Source organism: Furipterus horrens, unplaced genomic scaffold (genome assembly GCF_987537825.1).
Source record: "Furipterus horrens unplaced genomic scaffold, mFurHor1.1.pri manual_scaffold_5, whole genome shotgun sequence".
In the NCBI taxonomy this organism is placed as follows: domain Eukaryota; kingdom Metazoa; phylum Chordata; class Mammalia; order Chiroptera; family Furipteridae; genus Furipterus; species Furipterus horrens.
The window spans coordinates 125,753,144-125,771,453 of NW_028327175.1; the positions used below are offsets into that span (position 1 = coordinate 125,753,144).

The 18,310-nt window shown below is 43.4% G+C and overlaps 1 protein-coding gene and 1 pseudogene across 6 annotated transcripts in view; both read left to right on the forward strand.

The window, feature by feature from the left end:
* The first annotated feature begins 1,836 nt into the window (after positions 1-1,836).
* Positions 1,837-2,773, forward strand: LOC150009745 (F-actin-capping protein subunit beta pseudogene; annotated as a pseudogene).
* Positions 2,774-3,418: 645 nt separating this feature from the next.
* The window catches only part of ARHGAP17 (Rho GTPase activating protein 17), a 104,474-nt gene continuing 89,582 nt past the window's right edge, over positions 3,419-18,310 (forward strand). For all 6 annotated transcript variants that reach the window (XM_090277717.1, XM_090277723.1, XM_090277720.1 and 3 more), the window contains exon 1: positions 3,419-3,558. In XM_090277717.1, coding sequence (XP_090133843.1) covers positions 3,506-3,558 — 53 coding nt within the window. In that variant the 5' untranslated portion in view covers positions 3,419-3,505. The remainder of the gene's footprint in view (positions 3,559-18,310) is intronic.

An 18,310-nucleotide genomic window follows, 5' to 3' on the forward strand; every position in this document is an offset into this window, starting at 1 on the left:
CATCAGATTCAATTGCCCTCAGAAGTAAATGAAAAAAGTCAAGATCACCTAAAAGAACATCTTTGGCATTGCATATCTGCCCTATGCTGAGCTGAATTTGTGCTAGGTTCTTCTCTGAACTTTTGAGCTTGACTGCATTCCCTTCCGAATTTTGAACCAGGTCAGTAGAGTTTACATATAGTTTAGAATTGTTATCACTGTCAATTAAAATCTGAGTCCGAAGTTGTTGAAGATGTTTCTGAAGTTGGGTTGCCTTGCTCTGTGTATTTGCTACAGTGATTATCACCTGCTTTTCCACTCTTCCATGATCTTTACTTGTTCAAATTTATCACGCTCTTGTAGAAGGTCCTCAAACTGATTCATATTAATGTCTCTAACCTCATTACTAGTGATGAATGTTTGCAAAACTGTCAATAAAGTCTGACATTCTGCCCTAATGCATCAATCTCAAAGTCTTTTCCTTGAATGATGTCTGATAAATCATGAATGTTTTCTCTAAACATATCCTGACCAATACTTTTAAATTTAGGAGACAGTGTTTTATTTTCATCTTGCATCTTCATGAGGTCTGCATGTTTGGCGTTAATGATATCCATCACTTTGGAATACTCTTTTTAGATTGCTATTTTCCATAGTCTTCTTGTTTAAAACAGGCAATAGTTATTTGCTTTCTAAACCATACACTTGCAATTGTTGCTGGATATGAAAAGCTAAAGATATTCTAGTGTGAAGACCTCATATCTCTAAATCTTTTCGCTGGAAAAATCTAAGTTTACCAATCTCATCTTTGCATAGCTGATCAGTCTGTTCAGTCAAAGAGATATGCTTTTAAAGTTAGAAGTTTAATCTCCAATTCTTATTTTAATTCTCGCAGTACTCTCTTAGTTTTGGCTTGAGATAATTCACGCTTTTTACTTCTTTTTTTCTGTAGTAAGACTCCAAACTTTTACTTGAAAACAATTAGAATGTTCTGCTTGAATGTGCCAGTTTATTTCCCCCAGGCACTTGAGTTTTGATTTGTTCTGTTGTGTTTTGCATATTCTTAATTTCCTCATCTTTCACAGAAAAGTGTGTTTACTATTCATTTGCTCATGCTGGTATTGAAAATCATCCATTTCTTGTTTCTGCCCTTGTAAAGATTGAGGTAGTTGCTGCTTACCCTGCCACCTCCATGACAGCTGCTGAGGAGGCAACACCTCCACCACTATTCCTTTCTATTCCACTAATAGAAAACACACATTACCTTTGACTTTCTTGTCACACAGTTCATGTTGTCCTATAGCTTGGGATATCCATGCCACTATATTTTACAAAAATTTGAGAAAACATTCTCTGAGTTACGTGCATTCATCTTAAGTGCACCAGTGAGTGCATTTGGACAAGCGTCTGCCTACGCATAAGTGTGACCTGGGGAAGACGATGAACAGTTCCTCACCCACAGCACCCCTCCAAGGGGTCAGTCAGTCAAGAATCACTTGAGTTTAAGAGCGAGGGGAGCCATAGCAGCCCTGGTATTGCCTGTCGCGTCTGTTTCAGATTTGCTCAGGGAGTGAGTGGGCGGAGGGCCTCAAATATAAGATGATGGAAGAAAAGTGGATTTGGGTGCTGAGTGTGCAATAGGGCACAGGGATGCTGAGTTAGTGTCTATCCGAAACCTACATATTATTAACCAGTATCACTGGCAGTACATTTAATGAAATCCCTCAATGGCCACAGCTCAGAAGTAGGGGGTTCATTCCTGGGCACTGGGAGAAGTGGAAGCGCCAGGCCCTGCTGCTGGGGGGAGAGCCAAAGATGCTGGCACCACTGCCGTGAGTCATCAGGGCCTTGGACTTAATGAGGTGCCTACCTCCACAGAAAATTGAGGAAAACTTCAGCAACCTGATGGACCTGGTCCCCAGTTAATGTGAAGATCTCTTATCTCCTGTTGGGCAGCCACTGAAAATTGCCAGACAGGTGTTGGGAAAGGATTACCTTCTGTGTGACAACAGAGATGAAAACTCTATAGGTCACCATGGAGTAACAAGCATGACCCTCCCTTAGAAGATGGGGTCATAACCCTGGCTGCTGTGGCTCAGTGGATTGAGCATCGGTCTGCGAACCAAGTGTCGCTGGTTCGATTCCCAGTCAGGGTACATGACTAGGTTGCACGTCAGTTCCCCAGTTGGGGGTGCGTGAGAGGCAACCACACAGTGATGTTTCCTTCCCTCTCTTTCTCCTTTCCCCTCTCTCTTAAAAAGAAAAAAAAAGAAGATGGTGTTGTTCCTTCTTCTTGGCTGAGAAAGCTGGAGGTGGAAGCCAACAATGCTCCTGACCAGGATGAAGACCAGTATTTTGAAGGTGGGGGCTCATCCGTCAACCTCTGAGATTGGGATCATGGCTTTGCCGGAGTGTCCTCGTAAAGAAGGCTGGAGACGATCAAAGAAGATCAAAGGCTGCTGGATTCCATCCACGGGGTAGAAGTGCAGGAGAAATGCCCACAATGATGCTGTGACTGCAAACGAACAAATCCGTCTCTGGTGCCATGAACCTCTGAGGAGGCCTTACCAGTCAGCTGGCTAAAGAAGAAACTGTGAGCGACGGCTCGCCACACCTAGCCTATATGAGGCCCCTCGTTGAGGACATGGAAGACAAAATCAGAAGTATGCTGAGTGCGATCTACTTTGGAAAAACAAAGGACATCCTCAAGGGCTGAGGTGTGTAGACTTTGGCAGACAAATCAAAACAAGTTCTTAAGGAAGACCTGGTGGAAGCCTTGAAGAGAAAGCACTAACGTCAAACCTGTGCCTCATGCTAACCGGACATGCCATGCGCCCACTAGATTCCCTTTCAGAAAACTCGTTTTCCGCTGCCTTCCCTATGGCTTCCCTCCTAGACAGGTTACCCAACAGCCGTGTCACGGACCTGCAGAGCGCCGTCTCTCCTTGAGGACAAAGCCGCTAAACAGACTTCCAAACTCCAAAGCCCTGCTTCCCAACACGTTTTACTATCAAAACTGTTTCCATAAAATCACGGTTGTTTACACCAGCACCCTGCCCCCCCTTCATAGGCAGAAAATACACTGCCTCCCCTCCCTTCCCTTCCTCCCACCTTTTTGTCACATCGATATAAAAACAAGTAAAGCAAACTTTATGGCAAAACTGCGGTGTGTGAAAGATAGAAACTGCAGGGGGTAAAAAACCCAAAACACATCGATGGGCGTCGGCTGAACGCGCGACCGACGCTGCGGCCCCGTGGGCGCCGAGCCCGCCCTGCAGCCCGCGGCTCCCAGCCGGGAGAGGCGGGGCGGAAGAAGCCGGTGGCCTCGCAAGCCCGGCCTCCCCTCGCTCCAGCCCTGCGGCCGGCGGGCGGTGCCGCTGGAAGTGACGCGAGGGGGCGGGCCCGGCCGCCGCCGCCGCCGCCGCCGCCGCCGCCGCCGCCGCCACCGCCCGGCCGGGAAGCGATGTAGGAGCCGCAGCCTGTCCGCTCCGCGCCGCGCCGGCACAGCCCCGGCCCCGCCGCCGCCATGAAGAAGCAGTTCAACCGCATGAAGCAGCTGGCCAACCAGACCGTGGGCAGGCGAGTGCGTGGGCTGCAGATCTGCGGGGTGGGCGGTGCGGGCGGGCCGCCGGCAGCCCCCCGGGCCGGGCCGCGCCTCCCGCTCGGGCCCTGCCGGGTCTCAGCCCCAGGCTCTGGGCCGGACCGCTCTCTGTCGTGCCCTGAGGCCCGGCCGGCGGGCGTCCTGCCTGGGCCGCGTCCCCAGACTTCCGGGGCCCTGCCGGCACAGCCGTCACCGCAGTGCGCGCCGGCACTGCGGAGGCACAGGGTCGCTGATGCGCGTCCCACCCGCCCAGCGGGCTCCACGACGCCCTTTGGGGGCCTCAGGGTGCTGCCTCCAAACCCGAGCTGACGGGCGCCAGAGGCCGGCCGTCCCTTCTGGACATTAACACGGTGGGAACGGGTAGAAAGGCAATGGAATTGCCTTGCCTTAATTAAAAGAAACACTTTCTCACTTTGAATTTGGAAGCAGGTACTTCTCCATGTGTCTTGGATTCTGCTTTAGTGCCAGGCAAGCATTGATTCTTTAGAAAATCCAATCTTTTAGCAAAAAGAAAGTGTTGCATTTATTTTTTATTTTTTAATTACAGCTGACATACAATATTATATTAGTTTCAGGTGTACAGCCTAGTGGGTAGACACTTAAAACCTTAGGAGGTGATCCCCCTCCCGACACCATACATAGTGATTACAGTTACTCTGAATTGACAGAATAGACCATATTTGTAGATGAGCAGGCTGTTGGGACAGGAATGGTTTGTGGTTTGTGGAGCTTCTCCAGGTGATTGTCATGTGTTGCATTTTCTGGGGCAACTATTTCAAGGTCTTTCAGGGCAGTTGATGTACTGACCCAATTTACTGTTCATTCTGCGATGAGATAGGAAAGTGTGAATTTTTCACAGCTTTCAGTTTTTTCCAACAGTTAAGTAAAAGGGGGGAGTCCAGTTTGGCTGAAGCACACGGGACACTTGTTTCTTCTGTGTGAAAATACTTTTACTTCCTCTTGAATTTTCCAAATTTGCTTTTCACTGTTTCATTTCCCTCAACTTTCTGCTTAGTTTTGTTGCTCAGATTTTTGGTACTCCACCCTGTTGTCTTGGTGTGTATTTTTCCTATTTCCAAAGTTAATCCCTGTCTCCTTGATGTGCCTGCTTTCCTGTTTGTAGGAAAGTGATAGATATGAGAGGAAGGTAGACAGAGTAGTAGTGAGGGCTAATGTTTCAACCAGGAATCTGTAAACAAATTATAAGGTAATTCCTTGTAAGTTTTCTACCCCTCGTAGTGTTTTTAGTAACATGGATTGTAAAATCGATATTTAGTGAAGGTCAAGATGCATTTATCAGGTTGTCATTTTGGCCTTTTGGTATACTGTGTAACTGCAAGCAGTGTTTGCTAAGCCCTTCAGGGTCTCTGGCCCGCCCTGCTTCCTCTGTGGCAGCTTCTCTCTTCACACTTGTAAATTCCAGCCATACTTGCCTGCTTTCAGTTTCTAGAGGAGGCCTTGCTTTCTCACCAATTAGCCTCTACCTGGAACTCTCTTTGGAAGTCTTTTCAACATACCTATCCATAGCTACCACCCCCTATTCTGTCCTATTCGGTCTGTAGGTCTCCTGGTTAAGGTCTCTGCCGCTGACTGGCCTTCCCTGATCCTCCAACATAGGCTGGCTGGTCCTGTGTGCTTCATAACTCCGCATAGCACCTGCTTTTCTGTAACGTAATTGTCTCTTTGTCTGTGTTCTCCATTACACTGAATGCTTGAGAGGCCTTGCTATGCGTTTCTACTTTGATTCCAGTGTCTGCTGTGCTTCCTATTACACAGTAGATACTCAACAAATATTGTTCATCTATTGTAAATATAGTTCTTATTAAATTGCCCTGGTGGTGTAGGCCCAAGTATGGGAAAATGAAAACTGGATAGTCAATGGTGATTCATACTAGGACTGTAATTCTGGCCCTGACCTTTGACTATTTGAAAATCTTAATTGCTAGATGCCAGTGGAAGCTGCAGCTATTACAGAGCAATTAAGGGTGTGGCAATTATGCACCCCACGTTAAAACTTTTACACGGGAACCTGTTGCTTTACTGCTGTTGATTTCCTAGATACATTTGTATTTTTTTCCACTTATGTAATTATAAAGGGACTAGGGAGGGAAAAAAGGAAGGAGAGAGCCTAGAATTGTTATTGTGCGGAAACAGATGGTGGGTGGCCATCAGAGTCAGGATTCTGGCTATATTTGCTTCAAGAAGAAGGTCAGGAAGCAAAGGAGGTTCCCTCTACCCCCATGAGGGAAGTTACAAGTATGACTGACATGCCCACTGTATGGGTTATCAATTCATAGAGTTCTAGGTGGTGTCTTGAAGTAAAGTATTCTCTTCCCAGATTTAGGACCTTGTGAGTAACCCCACAGTGAGGTTCCATGGGATGGACATGTCAAAGAATTAGTAATGGCTGGAAGGCGTGAGTTCTCATGATGCAACTTGTTTACATTGGGTGGATGAGTCTGTTTTAGAAGATGGTTTGTGTATCACAGGGGCAAGGCTTCTGAAGTGGTCTCATGGTAGGGATGTCCTCAAGAAGAGAATTAGGATGGTTCCTTTTGTCCACTTGCCTTTTGTTGATCCATCCATTCAACAGACAGTTGTTGAACCCAGACTGTGTGCCACTGTGCAAGGCATTAAAGAATCAAGAGTGAAAATTACACAGTTTCTGCCCTTAGGGAGCTCAATAGATTTGTGAGAGAGATAGGCAAGCAAAAAATAATTACACACCATGAGATAAGAGCTTACAGAATGATGGCTACTTCACAGAGCAAAACCCAGCTCTTATCGGATGGAGGGGAGGTAACAAAAAATTGTAAAAAATTTGAACAGAGCTTTTTTATTTTTTTCATTTTCAAATTTTCAAGCACTTTTCCCAAGTTTCTCTAGTATTATTTAAGTCTCTTTTTGTTTTAAGAAAACCCAACTCGAATGTCCTTAAGCAAAGATGGGAATTAATTGGCTAATATGTGACCAAAGAGTCCGAAAGTAGTACTGCTGTCTGCTGGGCTGGATCTAGGGGGTCCTGTCTTTATACAGGCTGTGTCCACCAGGAGACCCCCAGTCTTCTGTCATCCTCAATTTAAGTCCCAGGGAGACAGAGTCGTCGTCGGCAGCCGTCCGTCTCGAGAGACGATGGTGTAGCTTCTTTTTTTTTTTTTTTTCTTTTTTTTTTGTGTATAAAAATGCCTTTGATTTCTTAATATTGACTTTGTATCCTGCTATTTTGCCGAATTCACTTATTAGGTCGAGTAGTTTTTTTGTGGAGTCTATAGGGTTTTCTATGTACACTATCATGTCATCTGCAAATAATGACAGTTTTATTTCCTCTTTTCCAATTTGGATGCCTTTTATTTCTCTTTCTTGTCTGATTGCGGTGGCTAGAACTTCCAAGACTATGTTGAATAGGAGTGGGGAGAGCGGACATCCTTGTCTTGTTCCTGATCTCAGGGGGAATGCTCTCAGTTTTTGCCCATTGAGTATGATGTTGGCTTCAGGTTTCTCATATATGGCCTTTATTATGTTGAGGTATGCTCCCTCTATTCCCATTTTGCTGAGAGTTTTTATCATAAATGGGTGTTGTACTTTATCAAATGCTTTTTCCGCATCTATTGATATTATCATGTGGTTTTTGTCTTTCATTTTGTTTATGTGGTGTATTACGTTTATTGATTTACGAATGTTAAACCATCCTTGCATCCCTGGGATGAATCCTACTTGATCGTGGTGTATGATCTTTCTAATGTGTTGCTGGATCCGGTTTGCCAATATTTTGTTGAGGATTTTAGCATCTATGTTCATCAGCGATATTGGCCTGTAGTTTTCTTTCTTTGTTGTGTCTTGACCTGGTTTTGGAATTAGGGTTATACTGGCTTCATAGAATGAGTTTGGCAGTCTTCCCTCTTCTTGTATCTTTTGGAATAGTCTGAGAAGGATAGGAGTTAGTTCTTTCCTAAATGTTTTGTAGAATTCACTTGTGAAGCCATCCGGTCCAGGGCTTTTGTGTGCTGGGAGTTTTTTGATTACTGCTTCAATTTCACTAGCTGTTATTGGTCTATTCAGACTTTCTGCTTCTTCTTGATTCAGTTTGGGAAGACTATAGGTTTCCAGGAATCTGTCCATTTCCTCTAGGTTGTCAAATTTCTTGCCATACAGTTGTTCATAATAATTTCTTATAATCCTTTGTATTTCTGTGGTATCAGTTGTGATTTCTCCTCTTTCATTTCTGATTTTATTTATTTGGGTCCTCTCTCTTTTTTTCTTGATGAGCCTGCTTAAAGGCTTGTCAATTTTGTTTATTTTTTCAAAGAACCAGCTCCTACTTTTGTTGATCTTTTGAATTGTTAGTTTAGACTCTATGTCATTTAATTCTGCTCTGATCTTGATGATTTCCTTCCTTCTACTTGATCTGGGCTTTGCTTGTTGTTCTTCCTCTAGATCTTGTAGCTGTAGGGTTAAATTTTTTATTAGATATTCCTCTAGCTTTTTTAGGTGGTGTAGCTTCTTAAGAGCCTATCTGCACCGCCGAGAATGGCTGTGCAGTCCGACTCGGGAGTGACACGGTATCTGTCTCCTCCCGTGTTGGATCGACATCTTGTGATGACGCTGGAGTGTCCTCTCCAGTGAAGCTGAAGCTACAGAGCCTGGGCAGGGTGATATGGAGGGTCTGCTGTTGCCCATGCAGCAGACCCCCCCTCTCTTCGCAGCTGAAGGGTCCAAGGGAAAGACGGAGTCAATACAGCTTGGCTTCAGGTGCGCCGCAGGAGTTGCCGGTGTTGACTACAACATCAAACCGCCTTAGGGACTCCGGCTCCGGATTTTCTGTCGGGGTTTACTCCCTTAGCCTTTCCCCTGAAGAGGTATGCCGCAAGGCAGCGGAGGTTTTTTGGAGTCAGAGTTTTCCTTCTCTGATGTGCCCTGACTGGAAGATCGAACCAGCGACACTTAGCTCGCAGGCCGACGCTCAATCCACTGAGCCAAACCAGCCAGGGCCAAGGGGAGACAGAGTACTTTTCTCCTAAGTCACTGTGACCAGAAGTCTCAGGATTGACTCTTGAATATTTCTGACTGGATCACATGCCTTTCCCTGGAAATGGGAATGGAGTCAGCCTCACTCATATCCCATGGACTGAGAGTTGGGGAGCACTGGTTCCCCAAGGAAAACTGGGTTGCTGTTACCAGCAGAAGAGGAGGAGGTGTGCTGGTCAGGCTGACACTAGATGTCATGTCATGTCTTTTGTAGTTCTGCTAAAAAGAAAGGTATTTTGGTTTTTTTTTAAGATTTTATTTTTATTTTTAGAGAGAGGGTAAGGGAGAGAGAAAGAGCAGGAGGGAAACATCCATGTGTGAGACACATCAATTGGTTGCCTCTTGGACACCCCCAACTCGGGACCTGGCCTACAACCTAAGCATATGCCCTGACCAGAAATCAAACGAGTGACCTTTCAGTTTGCAGGCTGGCACTCAGTCCACTGACCCACACCAGCCAGAGAGAAAGGTATTTTGTTTTTGAAAATGCTTCATGCCGGTAATCCAGTGGACATGGTGATTTGGAGAGGTGATGCCTGAATTAAGGAAGGTGTACACCAGGATAAGGAATCTGGGGAATGGCTAGTGATGAGGTAGAAGTGTCAAGGAGAAAAGGATTTCAAGTGACTGAGTAGGAAACTTTTTTATCTAAGGTGAGCCTCTGGAAGGGAGTAGCTCAGTGAGTGTTGACTTCTGCAGGGAATGAAGTACAGTACTCCTTGGAGATCAGGAATGCTTTCCCAGATAAGTTGTCTTTAGATAAGCCAAGGTCGAAAATGCCTAGAGAGGCCAGGCTAGTGAAATCAATGAGTGACTTAGGCCTGGTGAGGGCTAGTGCGGGAAGGGAGCACTTGACCTGTACTTCCTGTCTCACCAAAAGGGCAGGTAGGAGTATGGGCCCTGTGTGGTCCAATTTTGGGAATTTTGAGAAAAGCCTGCAATTTGGATTTTAATGAAAATCAGATTGAGATAGGATAGTGAGAAGCTAGGCACATTCCTTGGCAGGTGGAATAGAGAAACAGAGACAGTGTCTGAGCAATTTACAGCCAAGTGCAGATTGTCACCAGGGAGAAGGCCCTGAGTGCAAAACTGGGAAAACAAAGACCTCACCCACAGGGTAACCTTTTTTCCCCTGCATTTCCTACCCAGAGATAAAACATTTAGGCCTCAGTTGTATTTCATTTCCAGGCCCAGAAAAGCAGCAAATCCAGGACCAATTGCAATGATTAAAGACCCCTTGCCTTGTCACTGACCAATCAGTGGAAACCACAACCCTCAAAGGGCACGCCTGGAGAACTGTTGAATATTCTACTGAGACCTCCCCTAAGATTTCCACCTGCAGGAGTGAGGTAAAAGGCTCTATCAAGACAAAGGACCCAGCTCACACACTCTCTCTCTGGGGAGCAGCCCCATGCAATTCCCATGTCTTTCTTCCCCCACTGCTTTCTCCACAGGCACACACATCTCCTAAACTAAGGAAATGGGCAGCGGGCAGCTTGTCTGAGGCTAATCTCCTAACCTGTCCCCAAGGCCCCCTTTTCTCTGACTTCCCAGTGAGCTAAGGCAGCCGAGGCCCTCTTGATGCTGCTTCTATGCTGAGCCCTTCCTTGTTTCACTGTTTCCAGCTTTAATAAATATCCTCATAGTCACCTGAAGTCGTGTTGTGAATTCTTTGCTACATGAAGTCAATAACCCACACAGTACAACTGGCCCTTGGTAGGCCCACTCAGGGCCAGGACCCCTGTCTGGTAACAGGATGACATTTAATGCAAGTTAAACAACCAACATGACAGTGTATGGGACTAAGAAGAATATCCAGGGCTCAATTTGGCAGTTGCTTATCTAGAAGGACCTGGAAGTTAAGGATCCTTGTTACTATTTTTTGTATTGTACCTTATCCCCTGATATTACTACATTCTCAGTTCTTTGAATTTGTTAAAGAACTGTTCTTTCCCTTACAGAAATCTTTAAAAGATCTGATAAGAAAAATCATCAACATTTCTTCAGTGGTTTAGTTTACCAAGTGCTGTACCAAAGCCACCGGCTTGGTCCTCCTCTGCAGTAGTTATCACTTCTGTTTTATAAAGAAGGAAGGTTGCCTTGTTAAGTTCCCACAGCTGCGAAGTGATTGAGGCAGGATGTGGGTTTGGTCCAGGGCTTCTGACTGGTCCTGTGTGCTTCTGATTACATACAAACACCAGGCTACCTTTTCCCCAGGGAAGGATTAATGTTTTCTACCGATCTTTGGTGTTTATTAAGCTTCTAGGCTAGGTGCTTTGCATACATTTTCTCCCTGCATTCTTAAAGCAACTCTAAGGGGTGATGTTATTTATTACTGATTTAATGATGAGGAAGCCATCATTAAGAGGCTAGTAAAGGACAGAGCTGGGGGTTCAAACCCAGGTATCTGATGCTGAGGCTGCTATAAATCCAGACTTCATGTGGGCAGCTCTTACATGAGAAACCCCTCGTTTGAGTTATGAGTGACACTTTTATAAAATCCTGGAGGCTAAAAATTAGATGTTGTTCCAGTCTAGTGGCTCTTATCAGGCATGGTTTTGCCTGTTCACCCCACCCCTGCATGGCCGCCATGAGGGTCAAGGTCTGAAGACATTTTTGACTGTCATGACTTGGTTAATGGGGGTGTGTGCTCTGGCATCTAGTGGGTGGAGGCCAGGATGCTACTGAATATCTTACGAGGAACAGGACCCCCCCCCCCCCCCCAACACACACACCTCCTAACATGGAATGATCTGGTCCCAAATGTCAGGAGTGCAGAGATTTGAGAAGCCCTGGTCTAGTTTCTGCATATATGAATTTCCAAAACCAAAGGTTCACACTCTTTGCTTGCAGGGCATAGCTGTGCCGTGTTTGTCCTATTCAGTATATATTTAAATATTTTTACCCATATTTTAAAATTTGGAGTTATCACACAAGAACCTGGATTTCCAGCTTCTTCTAAAATCTTGGAAGACCTGGCAATACCTGGCATTTTCCAATAGCTGAGCAGCAGCTGGCCCACCTGGCTGGGGCACCAGCCACTCAGCTTGTCTCAGTCCCTATCTGGCTTGTTTTAACTCTGTTACATCCCTTGCCATCCCCTCCCTGATCACAGAAATTAAGTGACCTTCTCCAGGAGGAGAAGATGCAGTTCCTCCTGAGATAGTCTGTTCCATAGGGGCAGCAGGAATTCTCAGATGTTGAGGCAAGATGCATCTCTCCTGTGCACCCAGAGTACTCTTCTGGGGCCAGGATGAACCAATTTTGTCTCCTCCATGACGGCCCTCCCTGTATCTAACATCACAAGCCATCTCCCGACTATAGTAACATTCTACATCCCTGAATACTCCTCTGTTTCATTTTACTCCCAAGGATTTCCTCTGCTATTTTTTTGGGAGCTCTGAACAGTATTTCTGAGAGATGGGTAGCTGTGGTTGGCTTCAATCTGAATGAATTCCATCCAGCCTCTGCATAGAGCAGGGGTGGAAGAAATCTGCTATCTTTGCAGCTTCTGAATCTGATCGTCCATGGTCTTGTTATGTATTTTACATATTGTGAATCCTAGATAGAACAAATACTAGAACAATCATCGTTCACTGAAGAAAAATGAACCCTGAAAGGATGTGGTCATGTAGCATCACTTTTATATGTGAAGGCAGCATGCTATTCTAACATGGAATTACTTTTGTGGCTGCAGTCTCCATATGTACACAGCAGACCCCCCAGAGATTTAACATTCTGGTATAAGGTCCTAGAATCAGCATGTGCACCACATATTCTCACATTTTCTTCTCAGACTATAGAGGTTTTGCATATATCATTCTTTTTTTTTTTAAATCTCATTTTATTTATTTATTTATATATTTTTTTATTTTTTGCTTTTTCAATTACAGTTGTCCCATTTTTCCCCCATTGCTCCCCCCCACCCAGCCCACCCCTTCTCCCACAATCATATCCCTCCCCGTTGTCCGTGTCCATGAGTCATTTATACATGTTCCTTGACTAAACCCTTCCCTTACTTATCCCCCTTCTCTCCCTCCCCACTCCCCCCTATTGACTGCTATTCTGCTCCTTGTCCTATTTAGTTCATTTGTTTATGTGGTTCTTTAGTTTCCTGTATTAGGGGATATCACATGGTATTTTTCTTTCTTTGCCTGGCTTATTTCACTAAGCATAATTCTCTCTAGTTCCATCCGTGTTGTCGCAAATGGCAGGAGTTCTTTCTTTCTGCTACATAGTATTCCATTGTGTAAATGTACCACTTTTTTGATCCACTCATCTACAGACGGGCACTTAGGCTGTTTCCAGCACTTGGCTATTGTAAACAGGGCTGCTATGAACATAGGGGTGCGTAAGTTCTTTTGAATTAGTGTTTTAGGATTTTTCGGGTATAATCCTAGCAGTGGAATCTCTGGTTCAAAAGGCAGTTCTGTTTTTAGTTTATTGAGGTAATTCCATACTGTTTTCCATAGTGGCTGCACCAGTCTGCATTCCCACCAACAGTGCAGTAGGGTTCCTGTTTCTCCCCATACTCGCCAGCATTTGTTGTTTGTTGATTTGTTGATGATGGCCATTCTGACAGGTGTAAAGTGGTATCTCATTGTGGTTTTAATTTGCATCTCTCTGATGGCTAATGATGTTGAACATTTTTTCATGTGTCTGTGGACCTTCTGTATGTCCTTTTCGCAGAAGTGTTTGTTCAGGTCCTTTGCCCATTTTTTAATTGGGTTGTTTGTTTTCTTGATGTTGAGTTGTGTAAGCTCTATATATTTTGGAGACCAGTCCCCTGTCTGTGATGTCATTGGCAAATATGTTTTCCTATATGGTTTGTTTCCTTTTCATCTTCCTGATGTTTTCTTTTGCTGAGCAGAAACTTTAGTTTGATGTAGTCCCATTTGTTTATTTTTTCCTTTATTTCTCTTGCCTTAGGAGATGTATCCATGAAGATTTTATTACGTGGAATATCTGAAATTTTCCTGCCTATGTTTTCTTCTAGGACTTTTATGGTGTCATGGCTTACATTTAAGTCTTTGATCCATCTTGAGTTTATTCTCTTGTGTGGTGTAAGTTAGTGGTCTAGTTTCATTTTTTTGCAAGTCCCTGTCCAGTTCTCCCAGCACCATTTGTTAAAGAGGCTCTTCTCACTTCATTTTATGTTCCTTCCTCCTTTATCAAATATTAGTTGACCATAGAGGCCTGGGTTTATTTCTGGACTCTCTATTCTGTTCCACTGATTTATATGTCTGTTCTTATGCCAGTACCAGACTTTTTTTTGTTTTGTTTTGTTTTTAATAATTTATTTGTTTATTTTATTTTTTTATTTTTAAAGGGGAAAGGAGAAAAAGAGGGAAACATCGCTGTGTGATTGCCTCTCACTCACGCCCCCAACTGGGGACCTGACGTACAACCTAGTAATGTGCCCTGACTGGGAACCAAACCAGTGACACTTGGCTCGCAGGCTGATGCTCAATCCACTGAGCCACAGCAGCCAGGGCTAGTACCAGACTGTTTTGATCACAGTGGCTTTGTAGTATTGTTTGATGTCTGGTATTGTGACTCCTCCTGCTGTGTTCTTCTGTCTCAAAATTGCTTTTGCTTTTCGGGGTCTTTTTTGGTTCCATATGAATTTTTGGAGTATTTGTTCTAGGTCTGTGAAATAATGTCATTGGTGTTTTCATAGGGATTGCATTGAATCTGTAAATTGCTTTGGGTAGTATGGCCATTTTGATGATGTTGATTGTTCCTATCCAAGAACATGGTATTTGCTTCTATTTATTTGTATCTTCCTTAATTTCTTTCTTCAATGTTACGTAATTTTCAGAGTACAGGTCTTTTATCTCTTTGGTTAAGTTTACTCGTAGGTACTTTATTTTTCTTGTTGCTATAGTAAATGGTATTTTCTTTTTTGTCTCTGTCTCTTGATATTTTATTGTTGGTGTACAGAAATGCCTTAGATTTCTGTGTATTTATTTTGCCAAATTCACTTATTATATTGAGTAGTCTTTTAGTGGAGTTTATAGGGTTTTCTATGTATGTTATCATGTCATCTGCAGATAATGATAGTTTTACTTCTTCTTTCCCAATTTGGATGCCTTTTATTTCTTTGTCTTGTCTGATTGCTGTGGCTAGGACTTCCAACACTATGTTGAATAAGAGTGGAGAGAGTGCACAGCCTTGTCTAGTTCCTGATTTCAGGGGGAATGCTTTCAATTTTTGTCCATTGAGTATGATGTTGGCTTCAGGTTTCTCACATATAGCCTTAATTATGTTAAGGTATGCTCCCTCTGTTCCCATTTTGCTGAGTGTTTTCATCATAAATGGGTGTTGTACTTTATCAAATGCTTTTTCTGCATCTATTGATATGATCATGTGATTTTTGTCTTTCATTCTGTTTAGGTGATGTATTATATTTATTGATTTGCGAATATTAAACCATCCTTGCATCCCTGGGATGAACCCCACTTGATCGTGGTGTATGATCTTTTTGATGTATTGCTGGATCCAGTTTGACAATATTTTGTTGAGGATTTTAGCATCTATGTTCATCAGTGATATTGGCCTGTAATTTTCTTTCTTTGTTGTGTCTTGACCTGGTTTTGGGATTAGGGTAATACTGGCTTCATAGAAAGAGTCTGGGATTTTTCCCTCTTCTTGGATTTTTTGGAATAGTTTGAGGAGGGTAGGAGTTAGTTCTTCCCTAAATGTTTTGTAAAATTCACCTGTGAAGCCATCCGGTCCAGGGCTTTTGTGTGCAGGGAGATTTTGGATTACTGTTTCAATTTCCTTCTTTGTTATTGGTCTGTTGAGACTTTCTACTTCTTCTTGATTCAGTTTGGGAAGGTTATATGTTTCTAGAAATTTGTCCATTTCGTCTAGGTTGTCAAATTTCTTGCCATATAGTTATTTGTAGTAATTTCTTACAATCATTTGTATTTCTGTGGTATCAGTTGTGATTTCTCCTTTTTCATTTCTGATTTTGTTTATTTGGGTCTTCTTTCTTTTTTTCTTGATGAGCCTGGCTAGAGGCTTGTCGATTTTGTTTATTTTTTCGAAGAACCAGCTCCTAGTTTCGTTGATCTTTTGGATTCTTTGTTTAGTCTCTATGTCATTTAATTCTGCTCTGATCTTGATGATTTCCTTCCTTCTTCTTGCCCTAGGCTTTGTTTGTTGTTGTTGTTCTAGTTCTTGTAGCTTTAGGGTTAGATTTTTTTTATCTGAGATTCTTCTATCCTTTTCAGATATGACTGTATTGGTATGAACTTCCCTCTTAGGACTGCTTTTGCTTTGTCCCATACGTTTTGGGCTGTTGTGTGTTCATTATCATTAGTTTCTAGAAATTAATTGATTTCCTCTTTGATGTCATTGTTAACCCATTCATTATTTAATAGCATGTTATTCATTCTCCATGAGTTTGGGTGTCTTTGATTTTGCATATATCATTCTATTTCTGTTTCTCAGATGTAGGTAGATGGCATGAATTAGTCAAGTATAAATTCATTAAAAATATTGCACTCCTGCTTTGTATGTGTGTATGTATATATACAGTAGTCTTTCTCTATATCGCAGTTCACTTATCACGGCCTCACTGTATCACAGGATTTTTAAAAATATTATACTTAATTATCGCAGATTTTTCGCTATATCGTGGAATTTTACCATACTGTATATGTATGTTGTTAAAGTTACATAGATTTAGGAGTGTAGAATATGTTTTAAGAACATAAGTAGTGTTTATAAAAGTATGGGAAAGGTTAATAAGGGAGTGGGAAAGGTTAATAAGGGACTGGGAACGGTTTATAAGTGTGTGGGTAGGGCTTATAAAGCCTTAAAATATATGTCGTCGTCGTCGGCAGCCGTCCGTCTCGAGAGACGATGGTGTAGCTTCTTAAGAGTCTATCTGCACCGCCGAGAATGGCTGTGCAGTCTGACTCGGGAGTGACACGGTATCTGTCTCCTCCCGTGTTGAATCGACATCTTGTGATGACGCTGGAGTGTCCTCTCCAGTGAAGCTGAAGCTACAGAGCCTGGGCAGGGTGATATGGAGGGTCTGCTGTTGCCCATGCAGCAGACCCCCCCTCTCTTCGCAGCTGAAGGATCCAAGGGAAAGACGGAGTCAATACAGCTTGGCTTCAGGTGCGCCGCAGGAGTTGCCGGTGTTGACTACAACGTCAAACCGCCTTAGGGACTCCGGCTCCGGATTTTCTGTCGGGGTTTACTCCCTTAGCCTTTCCCCTGAAGAGGTATGCCGCAAGGCAGCGGAGGTTTTTTGGAGTCAGAGTTTTCCTTCTCTGATGTGCCCTGACTGGAAGATCGAACCAGCGACACTTAGCTCGCAGGCCGACGCTCAATCCACTGAGCCAAACCAGCCAGGGGATGTGATATATATGTATATGTACCTATAGTATATGTATAGAACTTTAGTTACATATTATACATAAGACCATAAACTACCTAAAGCCAGTTTAGTGTTTTATAAATAATGGATGCTTAATAACTACTGCAGATGAAAAAAATAGCTTATGAACTACCTTCTGTCATTATTATTTAATTTCTAATGATCTGTTTTTATACTGAGCCATTTTGTTGGTGTGACATCAACTTAATCAAGTCTTTCCATTCTTTTCCCTCAATCCATTGATTGAGTAAAGGTCCTTACACCTTCATAAGCTCTGAAGAGCTGAGCTGAATGGAGCGATGGGATGGGCCATTGTTCTTTAGAAGAACGCTGAACATCCCCGAACCAGAAGAGTAACTAAAGACACCAACAGACATGGAAGCAATAAATTAGTTTGTGTCACCCCTCTTTGGCTAGAAATCTTTCGGGGGAACTGATTACATAGAGCCAGTGAAAGTGATGGTGCTCAAGCTGAGGCTGGGACTGAGGAGTCCTGGGTCTCCCCCCGGCTCCCCGAAACTCACAGGGTCTGCAACGCAAAGCCTGGGACCCCTTAGACCCCTGAAGTGCATAGGTCAGAAGGCACCCCCCAGGCTTATTTTAATTGTCATTGTTTAATGCCCACTAATCTTTTCAATGAGTGATTTTCCTCCCTGACTGCACTTTGGAGTCACCTAGAGAGCTTCTAAAAATGCTTGATTTTAGTCCTTACCCAGAGAGATCCTGTTGTCATTGTTCTGGGGTGGCTCCAGGAATCACGTACTTCAAGAGCTGTCCGAGTAATTTAGATATATAGCCAGCTAGTTTCAAGAAACACTAACAGAACTCAAAAATATCAAGAATTTGAAGCCTAACTCTACCAAGTTGTAATTTCCTTGAGGACAGAGACTGTACTTTTAATATATATAATTTTCTGCAGTCAACATTAGAATACATGAAAGAATGAAAGAATAATGTTATAGCCAATCAAAATATCCAAGAAGATTAGTTTTTCTATGAAGTCAGTAGCATCCCAGACTGGACTCAAAATGCCTTCTTCCTTTCTTCACCCATGCTACAATAATTTACATGCCAGGTACCATGCTAATCATTGTGTTTTGTAAGTCTAAAGAGGGGGGCAGCCATTTAAATAAGTAAATAAATATTTATAGCACCTAGTAATTACTCTACATGCAACAGAAACAAAACTGTCACCAACCCAACCTGGAAGACTTGAGAGATGCTTTCTAGAAGGGGCCCATGCACCTGGTTCAGAAGTACAAGGAGGTAGGAACAGACACAGGAAAGTGATGGAGAGGAGAAGCTATCCA